Source organism: Anopheles coustani, chromosome 3 (genome assembly GCF_943734705.1).
Source record: "Anopheles coustani chromosome 3, idAnoCousDA_361_x.2, whole genome shotgun sequence".
In the NCBI taxonomy this organism is placed as follows: domain Eukaryota; kingdom Metazoa; phylum Arthropoda; class Insecta; order Diptera; family Culicidae; genus Anopheles; species Anopheles coustani.
The window spans coordinates 89,965,224-89,980,948 of NC_071288.1; the positions used below are offsets into that span (position 1 = coordinate 89,965,224).

Below are 15,725 nucleotides of genomic sequence, written 5' to 3' on the forward strand. Positions count from 1 at the left end.
GCTGGTGGTGTCAGTCTTACTAGTCTAGTGTTGGCAGAATCGGGATTCGGAAGATTTGAAGATTCGATTCCTAGAGGGATTCCAAAGATTCGAATCCCATCTGACAGATTCTAAAGATATGAATCCCATTTGACGGATTCTAACGATTTGATTCGATTAGGATTAGAATCAGATTTGATTGGATTGGAACTCGATTTGATTCGATTCTGACTTGAACCTAAACTGTTTGAATCGACTCACAATGATTTGAGTCGAATTAGTCACATAACGAGTCGATCTAGAGACAATGTAATTTTGGTAGGCGCGCATGATATGATGGATTGGGACTCGGATTCGAAGATCCGGATCTCAGAATGGATTTGAATCGAAAGATTCGAATCCCTGTAGGGATTCAGTTTTCCCATCACTACTTCCGACGCTTGGCGAATCGCTTTTTTTCGCAGCTCCCGGAAGCGACTGGCGAAGATTCGAAGATTCGATCCCTAGACGGATTTCAAAGATTCGAACCTAGTAAAGTACCCCGAACCTACTAGGTTCACAGGTTTGACAACCGGAAGTGACCTTCTGCCATCAGGCCTGTACAAAACGATTTCGGTTACGAAACTGAACCGTTTAATGTAGTGCTCATTGCTTTTGCTTGGGCCTGTATAATCTTCAAACGCACAATCAGCTCGCAACAAAATATACCAATGTTCATTCGTATCTGCCCCAGCAAGGTGGCCATACCTACCTTCGATATCTTTCGCCTCAATTTAATGCCTGTGTACACCTGATGAAGAATGCACGACAGGCACACACAAAACTATTCTTTTTCACTGTTCACACATTCTCAGGGTATGAAATTTGTTCACCTAACATCGTCATGATGGTATTTTCACTACACAAGTGTCTTGTATTATTAGTTTGTTCTTTTTTTATGATTTTCCCTTCGCTTTCCGATTAGAAATTTTCTCTGGAGCAAATTTGCGACACGGCTTGTTTCCGCTACTACCGAAAAGGAAATGTCTTTGCGACAAGCTTTTACGGCACAGATTGCTATGATCCAACGACATCATATTCGTGCTCCTTTTTATTTGAAAACCCATACTTTTGTCATCATTGCAGGTGGAAAATAAAACGAGAAAAATGGGATATCTTTCTGATGTACGATTTCATTCGACAATTGCTAACACGTATTTGCATCCGTTCGGCTTTTTCCTTGATCATAAATTTCATATTTGTTTATAATTAACTTCTTCACCATCGGCATATTGCCGACTGCCTGGTAAAATACTGCCAAATGTAAATCGAATGACGATGATTATCACGAATGCAATAATGATGAGGTGAATCAAATTAATTAATGAATACCTAACCGAGAAACGGTTGTAATAACTTACAGAACAAACTTAAAGAACGTCATGTACACATTAAAAGGCTCGTGATTTAAAGCAAAGCTTGTCTTCGTAAATGATTGAATGCACGGGATGGCATTAGATTTGATTGGAATGGCCATTTGTTGATTATCGAATATCTAATGAGACGCTAGCTCAAGCCATCATAATAGAAGATGATATTAAGGATTAGAAACCGATGCTCTAAATACGTAGGTTTAAGCTGCTGGCCAATATAATTAATCGAACTATAACACTATCCAGTTCATGGCAGTTATTCCTTCTCTCCATGGAAATAAAATATGAGATCCAAGTACTGTGTCTAAAACCCAACGAGTGGCCGCATATTTTGTAGGATTATTTGAACTAAATTAATAAGAAAAATCAGCCCTTGTTTCTTGATGAGCTATACTTTTTTTCCTATTCCTTTCGGTATAATGGCAATTGGCTTCCATTGGTTTGCTTCATTATAATTGGTTCTTATATCTCAATTCGTCTCCATGATCGTTAATATTATTTTTTGTTTTGTATTTTTGGTAATCCTCTGCTAACGAATTCATCATATCTAAACGCACGTAACAAACAATGCGACTGATGGCGCAGCGATGCTCCCTTGATACTGCTCTAGTAGCGCCCAGTTTGCGGAAACACCGGAAATTGAACGTCTCAATTACACTAGTAACAAACGCAGGGGTATCTTTCCCTGCTGACCCGAAAGGTTAGGTCCCGCTTTCAACTACTCATATAAACCGTGTCCTGCAACAGATAAATGGACACCTTTTTTCGACAGTAGCAGGGCCACTCATAGAAGGGAGTTGCTTCAAGAAGCTCTTCTTCTTTGGTAAGGCGACCTTTCCCTTGCGCCCAGTGGTGGGTTGCATTTTTACCAGTCAATGCTGTCCGCACCATCTTCTCCCACGCGTATGATCGCCATCGAAAGCGCCCCAGAAGACAAACGGTCGCGCAACGGTCCGACTGGATCGGACGGGGAAAGGTCGTCATCGATCTCGACAGTTTCCAGCGAAGGAGAGGAGTGTTTTGACCACCACGGCTGAATCGCCTTCAATGATGGGACCACATCGATCACTTCCGAAAGGGCGGAATCGAAGCTCAGCACTATCTCGTTGCTGGCGTTCTCTGTTTCTTGTTGGTCTTGGACAATAACAAGGGAGGGGTCTTTTGGGGCGGTAACTGTAGAATGCTGTTTGGTATGGATGTCCTTTTGCAGTTCAGATCGATTTAGTCGATTATTCCCTTGGCCACTTATTCCTTGCGGTGCTGGTTGCCAATGCACCGCTGCTTGGGACCTGCTGTTCTCATCTACACCCCCTTCTTCCTCTCCATCGCGCACACACTCCTTCGTCACACTAGTGCCCTGTCCTTCAAGCATTCGTATGAGTCGACTTTCGAACGGTTTAACTAGCATCTCGTAGGGATCGAACGTTTGATCCTCCGAACTGCTAGTAACAACGGCCTCCGAATCCTCCGCCACCCATTTGTTCATAACGCTCGGATACTGCTGTGGTGGCCGCTGCCGGTGACCATTGCTATCCCGCAGAGCTGCCCGCGAAGACCGGTTCGATCGCGTCACGTAGGGATGATTGTGTCGACGTTTCTTCGTCCCTAAAACCTCTTCCTCGCCGGCTTCGGAAAACGCTGTCGTCGACGATACTTGGTCGTGTTGCTCGTCCGCCCGGCCAGCATGGTTTGTTGGGTAGTTTTCCTTATCGTTTGACGGCGGGAAAGCATTGGTGCGGGCAGTTGAAATCCCTTTCGTCCTTGATTTATGCCCCTGGTGGTGACGTCCCCGGCGATTGCTGTTGTTGCTGCTGTCCGCAGCAGCTGAAGAACGGCTCGTTGACGGCGCCGGTTCGTACGTTCGGTTCGAGCTGCCGGAGGATGTGTTCTGCAGCGAGTACCAATTGATCAACCAGTTGTTGCAGCTAAAGCAAATGTGCTTGTCCGCATTATCGCCCCGCTCAGCCTGCAAGCAATGTGACAAATGTAAAGAAACACAACAATCAATAAAACAATCATTTTTCGTTGCAGATGCAATAGCTTAAGATACAATTGATAGAGCAAATTTATCCCATAATTGTGTAAGTTTTAGATGTATTATACCACCTTTCACATACACAACTATTGAGTTAAAAGAGAGAAACTGAGATGAGTTTCGCGGTTATTTTGCTGTACTAACTTCAGTATTCCTACCACAATCAATGAACGAATAGGACTGTTAACTAATTACGCTAAAAGTGGTGATAACAGCGAGAGCATCGATTGCAACTAGAAAAGCGAAAATTATCAAAATAAATGCTGAATTTATCTTTGTTACTGCCTAAAAAATCGATTTATCTTAATTAACTGTATTTAAATTTATCAAAATCGATTCGTGTTTTGTTGTAGAAAATATATAAAAACCTAAAGAAAGACTACGAGATTATCAGACCAAACAAATTTAAAAAAGAATCAATTGAAGCAAGCGTTGAACTAAAACAATTGTGTCATTATGTATCTCTTCAAACCATGTAAAGAGGAGAAGGGCTAAGGGTGGTTCTATTAGAAAGAAAAAAACTGGAAGAAGAATGATCAAACAGCGACTATCGGAAACGTGGTACGGATGAAGACGACGAAACATAGTTTCGGTTTCAAAATCTCTTCTCCAACACCCAACACCGAATGAATTCTTGTCTCACATATCATCCTTTCCGGCGAGCAGCTTTTGGGAACGATGGCGCGAAAGGTTGGCCAGCTGTTACTATACTGATCGAGTATCAAAAGGAAGAAGAGGCGGACTAAGAAAAAGGTTTTATGTTCGACGACATTCATGCGTCCATCAGCCTAACGGTTCCGCGCGCTCGTTTCTAGTGACATAAAGAATTATCCTTTCAAAACGACGCCGCGAGCCACGGATCATCTTCGGGGTGTAGGAGTGTCTCGAAGGGCTGTGTGGAGACAACACACACTCCTACCCATACGAACGCAGGCGCAGGTCATAGGGCGAAAGAAAAGGGCAATAGGGACAGAATCGGGGCGGTCACACAAGCACACCAATGTACCGCGAAGGGCCGGAAGGAGGGAAAGAGATAGCGTGCGGTTGTCGAGAAGCCCCTGAACGGAGGTATGGTAAGTTTTCCCGTACTTGGCTCTCGTTCCGTTTTCCACGTTGCTGGCTTGCATCCTTTGCCCGCTCAGTGGGAAGGATAGAGAGCGCGCGGCGAAAATCGATACGCGCCAAGCCCTAGAAGCACGGCGTGTGAAGCGGGGTGTGCCGAGTGAAGGAATCCCGGACAATAGCGCCAGAGAATCGGGGGCACGACGGGTAATCACGATGATTATCATCGCCCTATCCCCGTCCCGGAGTGCCAGGGCGCGTGGGAATGTGGACGGGATAAGGATATGCATTACTGGCGTCCCAAAGGACTCTTACCCGGAACTTGTACTTCTCGTAGATCACGTCCACTATGTTCGGTCCGTTCCGTGGCTCGAAGATGTTCAGCGAAAGGTTGGTGTAGATGCCGCAGATGAGGCACACGTTCGTCTTGCGTCGCAGGACCGTCGCCATCGATCCGGTCGTACCGGATGCGGCCGGTCCACCCCGGTGGTGGTGCGTGGTCGCGGAGGAAGTGGTCGGTGGATCCGCCGTGCCTCCTCCTCCGGGCTGCGGTGGCTGTACTACGTTCCCTTCGGCACCGTTCTCGGCCGCACTTCCGTTTTGGCCGTTATCCGCGGCGGTTGCACTTCCACCACCAGCACCACCACCACCACCGGCTTGTTGGCCACTCTGGTTTGCCGCATTACTTCCGGCAGTGGAAGAGGAAGCACTGCTCATGGTTTGAACTTCGATTGCCGTTTTGCCACCGGACGGACGGTCTCTGCTTCCTGTGCTGGATATTTTATCCTTACTTTGTCCACCTGCGTTTGAACCGATTTTTGTCTCCTACCACAGCTCCGGTGTAGCCGTTTTTTGACAACTTACAAAGGTGTCTCGTTAAATTAAATTAGTCTTCCCAGCGTTGCTTCTCGTAGTAGGCGATGGAACAGACGAAGGAAAAACCAAACGCACTCGAATCCCTAGCAGGCGACGGTGGCCGAAGGGATGGATAAGATTATTGAACTTTTCCGCTGCCTCTCCTTTCCTTCTCACTCTCCCTCTCTCCTTGTTCCCGTGTGTCTTCTTCACTTTGATTTCTCCGGTGGACGACGGTGAATCCCGTGCCTGTGTGTGCTCAGGGCGATAGTTTTGTAACGTGAAGCCACAACGTCGACGTCCTTTCGTTTCGCTGGTTCGATCACGTTGTTCCGTTGTTACCGCTCTTGCGCACCGTGGCCGCCTTTTTGCATCAGTTCACAGTTTCATGTACAAGCACATGCACAAGCACAAACACAGGAAGCGCACGCACGAGGATAAAGCATGGGCATGAGAATTTTGAACAAAAACATATTTTCTCTTCAAGACTGTTTAATTCCAGCATCGAGCACGAATTGCTTATTTCTTTAGTTTTACTTATTGCTTCCAAAGCCAACGACAATTTACTGCGAGATTAATCGTAGCCCCGATCCTCGAGAAGACCTAACGATCCGGGGACGATTATATGCGGGACCACACAACACGCTGTTCCGGACGCTGTGTGACAAGAGCGACGAGACCGGGGCGACTACCACGGCGAGGACGACCGTGTCCGACGGTAACCTCCCGACATACGAGCAAACAGCAGATGTTTCTGTGGTTCCCTGTTGTCCCCGCTCTGTCCCGCCGCCGCCGCCGCACAACTGACGTGCACGTGTATCAAAATGTGCGTACCCGTGCGCATACCTGTGTGCGTTCGGATCTTGTGGAGCATAAAATGCGGACTTGCGTACGGTGTACGGTGTTCAAATGCAAGCAGATGTCAGATGTTATTGCTTGCGGCTTTCTCGCTTGCACGGTGGGCATCAGAGCGGGAAGGAGATGCATTACCTGTGCATCAACAATCGCCTTCTCGGACGCGAGTGCATCAGCGCCATACGCCCGGATTGAGTACTTCATTTGTTTGCAGCCTCTCGATTGCAGCATGCGTGGAGATGGAATGCGAATGGACAAACCGAGAATTTAAATTGTTTTTGAAACATTTCGTTAAGTAATACAATGGCAAAAAATTATAACACCTTTTAGATTTTTGGTTAATAAACACATCAGAGGATCTTAAACAACATCTTTTCCCTATGACAATATTTAAAAGGATAAAAATTGCCATCTCTGAAATAAAAGTTAATAACTAACTCTACATATCAATAGCATTTACTGATGTTCAACTATCTATGTCATCATTGATTAAAACCATCAATCCACTCAAAAGTTTTCTTGTACGCCATGCTGTTTAATAGATTCTTATCCACTCTGTTCTCCATAATCACTAAAAGTTACTAATTTCTCATTATCTGTCTTCGTCAACGAATGCGCTAACCTTCACTCTTTCGTGTCTTTTAGTTAGCGTTTCCACTGCCTTGTTATTTATCTTGAGTAATATAAACCATTTGCTTATTGCATCCATTTTTCTCATGTATCTGTACAGGAAGTGAAAATAAACGATCGATTGCAATTTCCTTCTATAGACGTCTCTTAGTCTCGAACGGAAAGGCTTCTAAAAAAGTTTAAGTTAGCTTACTGATAGTCCTATCGAATGTACATAACGCACGAAAGAAAATACAAAACACGTCTAACACGTCGTCGAAAGAATATTCCCACATTCGCACGGAACTAGACAGCAAGCAGGAACTCGTAGAGTTTAGCGTAGAGTAAAAAGATCTGCCAACATTCTCCTTCCTCAACGGATAGGATATGCCAGTTTCTTATGAGTGTAGCGAAGTCTCTTCCACTATTATGGTTCGATCAGTTCGAAAGCATCTCCTAGCAGTGTGCTGTAGCATTAGTTAATAAAATTTGGACTGTCCCAGCTTCAAATAATGTTTTCTATGATTTACTTTTTTTGCAGCGTCTTAGTAGCTATAATAATCGGTTTTTAGTCTTATCATCGAGTAACGGGATCACTTGCTCCATCCCTCTTCCTTTTACACAAGCAGACCTTCCGCGGACATAATATGATACATAAATAAATTACAGTTACATATATAAAAAACACCAACCGTTCCCGGACAAACCTGGAGTATGCCGTGCCCCCCTTTAATCCGATGCTTTGTGTGCCCGCTTGGGTGCTGGCGGTGAGGTGTCCTCATCCTCATCATCGTCCTCGTGCTCGTCTGCCTCTTCATCGTCGTCCTCGTCATCGTTGTGTCCCCTGTTGGCGCCGGCTTCGTTCAGCTGGAGACGTTTGTTGTTCGCCTTCGCTTGATTCCGTTCCTTAAAGAAGGTACAATTTATTATTAATCCCAATGTTTTCATTTATCTTGCAGGTGGTGTACCGTTGCGCCTGCGGTTCCGGACCCGGATGCGCTGCTGATGGGAGATTTGGTTTTGGACGGGCCGGCGGTAACCTTGAGCGAGCTGGAGGGTGCCGGCCCTTTGCCGCTCCGGTCAGTCAGGTTGTACATGTCGTCCGGAATGTAGTAGCGCGTGTTGTGGAAGTCTTCCGGCTGCGGCTGGAAGTACATCGAGGGAATGCGCGCCTCAACCGGGAACTCGCGCAAATCGTACGATGTAATCCGAGTGAGTATGAGTCCCATCGCAATATCACAAATGGCCCATAGTTTCTAAAAGAAAAAAATAACACAAAATCGTTTGAATGACCAAAAATTCAAATCAATCCCACCACTAATGGTGACGGGCGCACTTACATGGTTCGTTTCTTCGTCCTCAGGCTTGAGCGCGTCCTTGTGGTTCTTCATGCGCTCGATGAGATTTTTATAGAAGCCTAGACAGAAGAACTCCTTGTTGCTGATGAGCGGCTCCAGCACGAGCCAGAGGCATCGCTCGATGTGACGCAGCTGGGCCGGATCCGACGGCCGTGTGAACTGGGGATCGTGTGTCAGAACGGTTACGGCGAACACGAGCATATAGTCCGGCAGGATGTGGGGCAGCTGGCTCATAGCTCGTTCAACTGCAAACAAGTATAGAGGGTGTTTTAGTAAAAAAAAACCTTCCCAATTGATCTATATATAAACTCTCACCTGTAGCAAAGGTTTTCACGTATTCACGCCTTCGATTCACGTCTGTTTCAATGTTGGATTTTATTTGCTGCAGTAGGCTACAAAGAAGCAACGAATGAGAATACACAACGTAACAAAGGAGGCAAGGTTTTTCCCACATTAAAGTAGCAAAGAAAATCAAAAATACACTTCCATAACATACCTTCGATCGCTTTCTCTTCCACCGAGCGCATAGTAGCCCATAAAGTCAAGCGGTAGGCACTTGTGCGGGACGCCCTTGTTCAGGCCCTTGTGCAGTTTCTTCACGAAAGTATCGCGTACCTCCGGTACTGGATCATTCTGTAAGCAAAGGAAGCATAAAAGAAGAATGAAATATGTTCCCGTTTGATTGTAAACAGAGCGTCGCCGCACTGTCACGTACCATCAGCTGGGAAAGGTTGTAGAACTGCTCGGCGATGAACTGATCCCCGACACCCTTTTGCTCGCAGATCTTCAGCATCGCCTTGCCAGCGCTCAGCCGCAGCCAGGATTTTTCTGCCGACGAGAGTGCGCCACCCTGTTCGAGCAAATCACCCTTCTTGCTAATGAACGCGTTCAGCATGCGGAACGTCTTCTGCGCCGACACGACGTCCTTCTTCAGCCCGAGCAGCCAGCGGGCCATCGTCTTGAGACCCTCCACCTTGCAGCGCGTCTCCTCCGGTAGGTCCTCCTCATCGCACCAGTCCTTCGACGGTACGTTCGCACGCCCATCGGCCGTCTCCTTCACCAACAGCTCCTTGACGATCTTGCGAGAGATAATGTTCTTGATCTGAACGTGGAACTTTTCCGGCAGGTTGTACGCGATATGCCCGAGAGTGACGATTGCGGTGCGGTAGTGTTCGCACTGCGGATCCAACGTCAACCGGAGACTCTCGATGATATCTGGAAAGATGTCGATGCCGGATAGATCCGGCCCGCCCGAGGAGGGGTCTGAGGCGGTGGTGGTTGCACTGCCGACGCCACCGCTACCACCACCGACACCAGACTGTGTATTGACAAACATGCAGCGGATGGCGTGTTTCGCCTGCTTCGGCGTGCCGACGATCGCGAACTCTTTACACAGCGGTGCCAGTTCTTTCAGGACGCCCGGGTGTGAATCAATCAATGCCTTGTAGCGACCCAGGTACGTGAACGCCTTCAGCACGTACGGAGCCGCATACGGCTCATCGAACGAAAGCAGTCCGATCATGTGCCGGAGAATTTCGTCGTGCTGGAAGTGTGCACTAAACACGTACGCTAGCACGGTCAACAGCTTGAGGCCACGCTCGCCAGCTGATTCACGCGGCAGTCCAACCTGCTCGATCACATCCGTCTGGCCCTTCATGCACTCGAGGATCAGCTCGATGAGTACACCGATCGACTGCTTGTCCACCATCACCGAGGCGATGCGCTCGAGCAGCATCTTGACCGTGTTGTAGTAGCTGTTGGTCATGATCGGCTGACCGAGCTTCTTCAGCACGATCGCCATCGTGTCGGCACATTCTTTGCACGACACGTCCCGCTTGAGGATCGTCTCCATCTCGACGATCAGCTTCGGATCTTTGCGCATCTGGGCGGAGAACTTGAGCAGGAACTCCTGTGCCTTCACCGGATCCGGCAGCTGTTTGGCGATGTTGGCGCACTTTACGGTGAGCTCTTTCTGCAGCGCCGGCGTTAGCTCTTTCAACCGGTGCAGCTTGATCCAGTCGGCGACGCTGCGGCGCACTTTAAGCTGATTCTTCTGTAGCTCGATGAAAGCCTTGGTCGCGTTATCGTCGATTGTGCCGAGCAGCTGGTATAGCTTCTTCATGCGCTCCTCGGCGGGCAGCTGGTACGGCACCAGGCAGGTAATGAGCAGCCGCTCGACAAGCAGCCGATCCTCCATACCCGTCATGTAGTAGCCGTGCAGGATCTTGTCCTTGATCCAGTTGACTGCGCGCTTGGTCGCCTCCGGTACGTTTGTGTCGCTGAGGTACTTTTTATAGATCATCGCCAACCCATTCATGGCCTCCTTGCGGATCTTGTACTTCTTGTCCAGTGTGCGCTCCTTGACGAACTCGAGCAGATCCTCCGACTCCGACACGATCTGGAAATCCCGTTTAGCCGTTTCGACGATCGCCATCACCACCTCGTAGCGAACCGTTTCGTCCGAATCGTGCTGCCGGTTGCGTAGGATATCGATGATGTCCTTGCGCAGACCGGGATGATTGATCAGGAAGTGCATCGTGCTCTGGACGCACTTGATCCGGATCGGCACCGCAATATCGTAGAACCGGCCGAGAAAGTGCCGCCAGAGTGGGCCGTACTGGCGCGCCAGGTTCGACCCGGGCTCGGAGAACATCCGGGCGAGCATCGAGACGGCCTTCAGTCGTTCCTGTTCCAGGGCCGACTTTAGCTTGCACTCGAGCTGCGGCAGCACCGACAGTAGGATGTTTGGTGCCATCACGTTCAGCTCATAGATGACGTCGTAGATCTTCGGCATGATCTGATACTGCTTGTCGAACTTGTCCAGGATCAGGATCTGATTAAAGAATGCCTGCGTGTACGCCTCGAGCGTGTCGGACGTCTTGACGATCAGTTCCTTTGCCAGCTCGTACGCGTTCCGCTTTTGAGTACGCAGCGGTTCGACGATGTTGATGTAAATGAGATCGAGCAGATCGTAAGATACGGAGTCGGACTCGGTAATAAGTGGTGCGAGAACATCAAGCATAAATGTTTTAACTTTGGAACTATGCTCGTCACTAAAAGAAGAGAGAAGAGGTAGAATACAACAGGTCAGTGTACAGTAACACAATAACTTAAATAATCAATGATACGTTACTTGACAATTTTAAACATCAAACTGAAGAGCGTACAGAACACCTCCTGGCAGTCCTCGAGCTCGAAGCACATGTTGAATGACTTGACATAGGCCAGATTCTCCAGCAGGTAGAAGTACCGCTTGAATGCCGGATCCTTCGGATCGCGCAGCCCATTCAATTGCCGGATGAGGAACATGAAGATGCCCTTGATCTGGTCCTGATCCTTGTACGGTGCCTCGGGCGCGTATACGCGCAACACATCCGCAATACAGCACGCAATCAGAAGCTGGACATCGCGAGATGGATGCTGTAGGAAGAACTCGTCCGCCAGGTGCACCGCCAGGGGAATGTACTGCGTATACATGCCCTCGTCCTGGCCCATCGCCTGCAGCGTGTGAGTGAGCGTTTTCAGCCTCCGGATCAGCTCATCCTGTCCGAGATCCTCGTTGATCGGCCGGCACCCGGTCGGGTACGTTATGTCGGCCATTTTCCGCGGCCAACGTTACCCCCCTCTGGTGTTTTGTTTGCTTGTTTAGGGTGAAAAAAGGATCCTACGAGGCGTCGTTGGGCAATATCCAAGAAGGTGTTGACACAGCTTGCTTTGTACTCCACGGAGAAACCAATAGCCAAACACAGCCACTACATCCGATCCGCTGCACTCCAGAGCGTCGTCAACAATGACAACCCCAAACAACACATACGAAGGGAAGCGGCCACGGTTATCACTAGAAACTCCGCCAAAATATAACACTTTCACCACTTTTCTTCTCTAAAGCATCAAACAACCGGGGGGTGTTGATGTATTTTGCTATTTCTTTGAGGCGCAACTTGCAAAATAGTGTGCTCCTTTCAGACAGTCTTCTTCTTTTTCTTCAGCACGAAATTTCACCAAACGGAACAACCTGAGCGGGCACGATTTTTCATTGCTTATTTTCTAGCCGTAACAATCCGTCTTTGCTCAGAACGGCTGGATTTCTAACAAAATGGTCAGTTTTCCGTTACGCTAGCGTAGCACAGGAACGCCGCACGGAGCATATCTTTTTTCCAGCATACAGCAAAGGAAAATAACACTCCCCGCACAAGCACAAAACAAGGCGTCCTCGAAGGTAGTTATTTGCACAATTATTCCACGCTTTCCAGATTCAAACTGAAGTGGACCAGTTTGTTGATGAGTATTCTCAATGTTTTCCACAATTCCTGACTCTCGAAATTTCCATCGTTTGCAGTTTTTCGGCCGCGGTAAAGCTCGTTGTGATGATGGTGAATTGCCTTTGGCTTCCTTTTGCTTCGCCTTTGAGCTAACCACGGAGAGCGAGATGGAGCGCAGCTGTGTGTTATGCTTTCTGCATCATCAAGGGAACCGACAGAAACAGAGTGAATCCTCGCTCCCTTTTCTGTCGCGTCGCTACACGTTAGTTAGAAAAGGGTGGCTTGCTTATCGTTTTGCCGGTTTTTGTTGCTTTTGCTCTCGCCCCTGTTTGAGCAACGAGACACTTTTCGAAGCGTAACGGTTGGTAGCACTGTTAGTTATTGTTTGTCACTTCAAAATTTGACGTTTCGATGTCGGGGATCTTGAATGTGCTGTTTTCGGGCTAAACAAAATGGTTAAATATCATATGAAATCCAAAAGAAAGAGAAATTTGATAGTGTTGTGTTATGTGGATGTGGCAGGATAACACGCTAAGTTAGTAACTGTTCTGAAATTAATACGTTGAGTTGTTGAAACCATAAAAATGTAGGTTTGTATAAAAACTATGTGTTAAATGACAAGTCCACCTTCGGCGAAGAGATTCTTCTATGTTTTTAATTTATTCCATAAAACGTTTATTTAACTTATAATTTATCTTAACCAGACAAACACTGCTTCTGTTTATTCTCTTGATCTTTGTTTATATCAGGAATTCTACCAGACTCTGAAAGACTATTTGAAGTTCCCCTTTCTGCGTATTACTGCTGAACTACGGTCCTTGGTTTTGGTTGGTTTCAAGCTGACACCGGCCCTAATATCCGCCAACAGACGATCGTTGATCTCTTCCGGTGGAACGGCATCGGTGGAGGGTTTCTTCCAGCCAACTCCCTTGCTTCCGGAATTAACACTCCCACCCGGTGCTAGGGGTGGTGGTGGTGGTGGAGCCGGACCCGGCGGTGGCGGTGGAACAGAGGACACCTGATGCTCGGAGGAAGCCATCGACGCTACTGGCAAGTGTATTCAACAATGTTCTCTTCCGTAAGTACGATTCACCTTAGTCAACCGTAGCAGCAAACTTCCGCTACTAGCGATAGCCAAAAATTGGAAACGGTCGCTGACTCGACAAGAATATATCCGCCGATCGATACACGAATTATCTTATCACGAATACACAGCACCGGGGGCAGATCAATACGCCGGCGAGCAATGAATCATAGCGGGACCAAGCAAGCAAACACACCTTTTCCCGACCGGATGGTTTCCGACTGACTGACGGCTGGTCCACCGACCGGTCCCATTCTGAATTTCGTTCCGAAGCGTTCCATCTGTCTTGCGGCGGGAATTATCTTGAGAGGGTAAAAGAAGGAACAAACAAACACCCTCCCCAATATGCAACATCTTCCCAATCATCATCACCCCCAAAAACCACACAAACACACCAGTGGCACACCGAGTGCCGGGAGGAATGTGTATAAGTACTGCTTGCCCTCTTACTTCCGACGGATCGGTCGGTGTTTCCTTCGTTTCGCGATTTGCACTCTTGGGCAAAGTAATTATCCATCCAAAATGCGTTATACACGGCAACCGAATCCCAACACAATCGACGGGTGGTGTATGCGCCTGAAGGTTGCCCGTTGGAAGGTCATTTTTATGTTTAACGATTCGAAAAATGTAATTTTCTTTTTTTGATGCTTCACCGCTAATGGTTTGTTTGCTTCCACTTTGCGTATGGTAAGGGTTTAATTTTTGATGTTCATTCCCCGCGCGTGGTTTAGCCCCAAAAGAGGCTAAACAGATACAATACTTTTTTGGGCGGTTTTTGCCGAAAGGAACGTACATTTTTCTATCGGTTACCCGGGTGGTTTGCTGACTCATTGGCTAAAGTGACCGGGGAGGCCGGTTCAACAGCTCACACCATTTTTTTATGCTTTTGCGATGATGCGAGTTTACGCATTCGTTTGCCTGCGGGAAGAAGCAGTGGGTGATAAAAGGAAATGACGGTTAAAAAAAATTGTGCAACACGAGACAAGAAATCCAAATCGTCCACAAGTTGTCCTCGGCCCTGTGAGTCACGTAGCGGTGTGGACACGTTTCAGCCGGAGGTTCGGTATTGATTTAAAATGTCCGAAGGACTTTATGCATTCACCGGGGTGGTTTGATTTTTTTACTAAAACAAAGTGCAACCATCACTTTGGTGTGTCCTGTTGATGAATAATTTGTATTTGCTTGTTGGAAATCCCCAACAGGGTCTATTATTCTGGTTAAACAATATCTCTAGATAGCCATGTATTTGGTGCAAAACCATTAAAATGCATACAGTATGGGACCACCTGAACAAAATTTTGCTTCGATAATCGCTAATCCCTGGGGGTGTAATAGCCCCTCGATAACAGGAACCGCAAGAGTAGGTGATCGCATTCTTATCGTGTACGGAGGTAAAGGGATTAAGGTATCGACTACTTAACGTAGATTTAATTTCCATACCCCCAATAGTGATCCCCCCCCTCGAGTAGCCTTTTTCTTTCTCCCACAAGAGGGTAAAGTTCCCATAATACTATCAAGTACAAATCGCAGTTGTCGAGAGCAATTTAATTGCCTCCTTGGATGTCGACTGCGAAAAGTGTGTGTACCGCCGCCGGCCGGGCTTGACTTGCGGAAGATAGGAAGCGAACCTCTTAGTGCAACAACCTTGACGGTTTGTCGCTAGCTGTTCCATGCAGCTACTTGAACGATGGATTGCTTAATGGATGGAAAAAATGTGCGTTAGCTGCGCTCCCCCGCGACGAGGATGTCTAGCACGTCTCCATATACCACTTGCTACTTCTCAAGTGGAATGGGCGCTGGGAAACGGTCGCGTCAGCGTTGAACGGCGATCACGATCGTACCGATGATTAATGGCCTTTGACTCACATGAGAGGGGGGTTGGTTTTTGTTAAATATTCATCCTCCGTCGTTGTCGCCTTCGCCATACATCCACCCCAATACGGCTGATTTTTATGTTCGCATCGATACACCAATGCCGGCGATAAGTCAAAGATGACCAATCAAAGTGACCGCTGGATGATTTCACGAACATTGGCGTTCTCGGAGCAGCTGTTTAAAAAAATCGGTTTCATATTAAACTTTCGTTTTAATGAAGATCTTCTCTGATGCCTTCGTACGGTATCTCAGATCTTGTACAGATCTCGTGGCATGGCTTTCATTCAACTCGTTAGTGTATCAATGAACCCTTTGAAAAAGTTGTTCCAAAGTTGTGAA

General features: G+C 47.5%; 2 protein-coding genes across 2 annotated transcripts; both read right to left on the minus strand.

The window, feature by feature from the left end:
- Positions 1 to 1,133: 1,133 nt before the first annotated feature.
- Positions 1,134 to 5,304, minus strand: LOC131259370 (uncharacterized). The gene is made up of 2 exons (XM_058260847.1): positions 4,804 to 5,304; positions 1,134 to 3,357 (listed from the first exon to the last, which is right to left on the minus strand). Exons 1-2 carry the CDS (start codon positions 5,203 to 5,205, stop codon positions 2,257 to 2,259), a joined length of 1,503 nt encoding a protein of 500 aa, XP_058116830.1. The 5' UTR covers positions 5,206 to 5,304; the 3' UTR covers positions 1,134 to 2,256.
- Positions 5,305 to 7,317: 2,013 nt separating this feature from the next.
- Positions 7,318 to 12,554, minus strand: LOC131259364 (sister chromatid cohesion protein PDS5 homolog B-B). Its single transcript, XM_058260837.1, has 7 exons — positions 11,299 to 12,554; positions 8,881 to 11,218; positions 8,662 to 8,798; positions 8,481 to 8,557; positions 8,148 to 8,410; positions 7,776 to 8,063; positions 7,318 to 7,713 (listed from the first exon to the last, which is right to left on the minus strand). Exons 1-7 carry the CDS (start codon positions 11,763 to 11,765, stop codon positions 7,537 to 7,539), a joined length of 3,747 nt encoding a protein of 1,248 aa, XP_058116820.1. The 5' UTR covers positions 11,766 to 12,554; the 3' UTR covers positions 7,318 to 7,536.
- Positions 12,555 to 15,725: the final 3,171 nt, after the last annotated feature.